A 2,500-nucleotide genomic window follows, 5' to 3' on the forward strand; every position below is an offset into this window, starting at 1 on the left:
TTTTAATATAATTTTAATTACGACACAGCTACTAATATTTGGCTTTTAATTTGGTCTTAGAGGGGTTTTTATTTTGGTATTTATTAATTTTTTTGGTATTTTATTGTTACTTGTTTTTAATATGCTGTGCACCGCCCTGAGTCCTTCGGGAGAAGGGCGGTATATAAATCTAAACAAATAAATAAATAAATAAATAAATAAATAGTCCTGCCTTAGGCACGAAAAGTGGCTGCGTGACTGGGCCAATCACCAGGAGACCATGAGTTCTAGTCACGAAAACTGGCTGGGTGACTTTGGGCCAATCACCAGGAGACGGTGAGTTCTAGTCCCGTCTTAGTCACGAAAACTGGCTGGGTGACTTTGGGCCAATCACCAGGAGACCGTGAGTTCTAGTCCTGCCTTAGTCACGAAAACTGGCTGGGTGACTTTGGACCCATCACCAGGAGACGGTGAGTTCTAGTCCCATCTTAGTCACGAAAACTGGCTGGGTGACTTTGGACCAATCACCAAAAGATTGTGAGTGGCATGTGTGGCTCATTTGCACATGTGCTTGGGCGCCAACAAGTGCACCACGGATACACGTGGCCCACTTGTGCATGCACGTGCAGGTTACTGCCGCCATTGTGCATGCACCCGTTTGCGCATGTGAATGCAGGCTGCGCACACACACATTCCCCTTCTGCTCCCTTTCCTTCCGGGCCACCAAGCTGGAAACGTTGGGGAACCCTGGTGTAAATCAGAGGTCTCCAATCTTTCCAGGCTTGTGCATCAGAGAGCAGCTTCCAAATTGGTGCGCGCACGCGGACACACACAAACAGGGCCACCCGTAGTGGTGCAGCACCAGCAGCCCTGTTCATGCATGCGGCATGCGCTGGTGCCGTGCACATACATGAACAGCTGCACAAACCCGCACCGACGCTAGCGGCCCGTTTCACGCATGCGCAAATGGCCCACACACCTGCCCCACGCTAGCGGCCTGTTCGCACCCACATGCATGCCCAAATGGGGCCGCGGACGCTAGCGCAAATGGGGGAGAATGCCTTTTCTGAGGCCCACTGACCCCGGGCTATGGCCCATAGGTTGGGGACCTCTAGTGCAAACAGAAGGAAACACCTGGGTCAATGAAGGTGGTCTTTTTTATTGAGGACCCCTCAATTTGTCCTCCCGCTCTTCTCCTCCCACATACAAGTAATCCTCAAGTTACAATCCATTCGCTTAATGACGGTCCAAACTTATAACTGCCTTGAAAAAAGTGACTTATGACCGTTTTTCGCACTCCATGGTCACGTGATCAAAATTCGGACACTTGGCCTTTGATTCATACTTATGACCGTTGCAGTGTCCCGGGGTCATGTGATCCCCTTTTGTGACCTTCTGACAAGCAAAATCAATGGGGAAAGCCGGATTCACTTAACAACCACGTGACTCACTTAACAACTGTAATGATTCATTTAACTGTGGCAAGAATGGTCGCAAAACGGAGCAAAACACACAGCTGTCTCATTTAGCAACAGCAAGCTTGGGCTCAATTGTTGTCATAAGTTGGAGATGATGACCTGTATGTGCCGTCATACGTCAACTCTTTCAGTGCTGCTGTATTGTTACTAAACCAATAGTTGTATGTTGAGGACTACTGTGAAAGATACTAAATTTTCCCCAGGTAAATAAATGGAGGACGAGATAATTTTTTTCCTTTGCTCTATTTAAGCAACTGAATTAATTCCACTCACTTTCCGTTTTCACTGTAAGGCGTATCTATCCACAGCAGCTTCAGATCAAAACTCTGCAGATTATTCCCCTGGAAAATTTGAGAATTAAAACAGAAAAAGCCTCAGAACAATCAATTAAAAATAAAATAAAAAAACAACCTTTGAAAACAGTACAGTTGCAAAGTCAGTTTCCCTGGATTTAGCACCAGACGTTCATGCGTGTGTCTGCTGCTGGAGGGCGTTAACTGGGACACAAGGCATAAAGCCGTTTTCTGATTCCTGGGATTCTTTTAAGGCTCAGGAAGAGAGGCTGCATGGCCCCAGGTGTAAATCCCTCTTCTCACCTTGAAAGGGTCGGGGATTATGGAATGAAAACGGGTTCTTGAGATACAACAGGCTTGGGAAAACCCCAGGATTTGGAGAACTGCAATCAACACGTAGGGAAATGGAGGAGGAGGAGGAGGAGGAGGAGGAGGAGGATACTTACTCTCTCACACAGTAAAAAGTGGGAGGCAGCGGATTCTAGTCCTGCCTTAGCCACAAAAGCCAGCTGGATGACTTTGGGCCAATCACCTGGAGAGGGTGAGTTTGTAAATGCCACTGTGGGCATGAAAGCTAGTCCTTCTCTCTCTCTCTCTCTCTCTCTCTCTCCCTCCCTCCCTTTCTCTCTCTCATTCTCCCTCATTTTTTCTCTCTTTCTCTCCCTCTCATTCTTTCTCTCTCCCTCTCACTCTTTCTCTCTTTCTCCCTCTTTCTCTCTCTCTCTCCCTCCCTCTCTCTTTCTCCCTCTC

The 2,500-nt window shown here is 47.4% G+C and overlaps 1 protein-coding gene across 1 annotated transcript in view; it reads right to left on the reverse strand.

Moving 5' to 3' along the window:
• Positions 1-2,500, reverse strand: part of ALS2CL (ALS2 C-terminal like) — a 32,538-nt gene that overhangs the window by 23,227 nt on the left and 6,811 nt on the right. The window contains exon 7 of the mRNA XM_029283803.1: positions 1,731-1,798. Coding sequence (XP_029139636.1) covers positions 1,731-1,798 — 68 coding nt within the window. The remainder of the gene's footprint in view (positions 1-1,730; positions 1,799-2,500) is intronic.

Source organism: Protobothrops mucrosquamatus, unplaced genomic scaffold (genome assembly GCF_001527695.2).
Source record: "Protobothrops mucrosquamatus isolate PMUCROS unplaced genomic scaffold, P.Mucros_1.0 scaffold235, whole genome shotgun sequence".
Classification (NCBI taxonomy): domain Eukaryota; kingdom Metazoa; phylum Chordata; class Lepidosauria; order Squamata; family Viperidae; genus Protobothrops; species Protobothrops mucrosquamatus.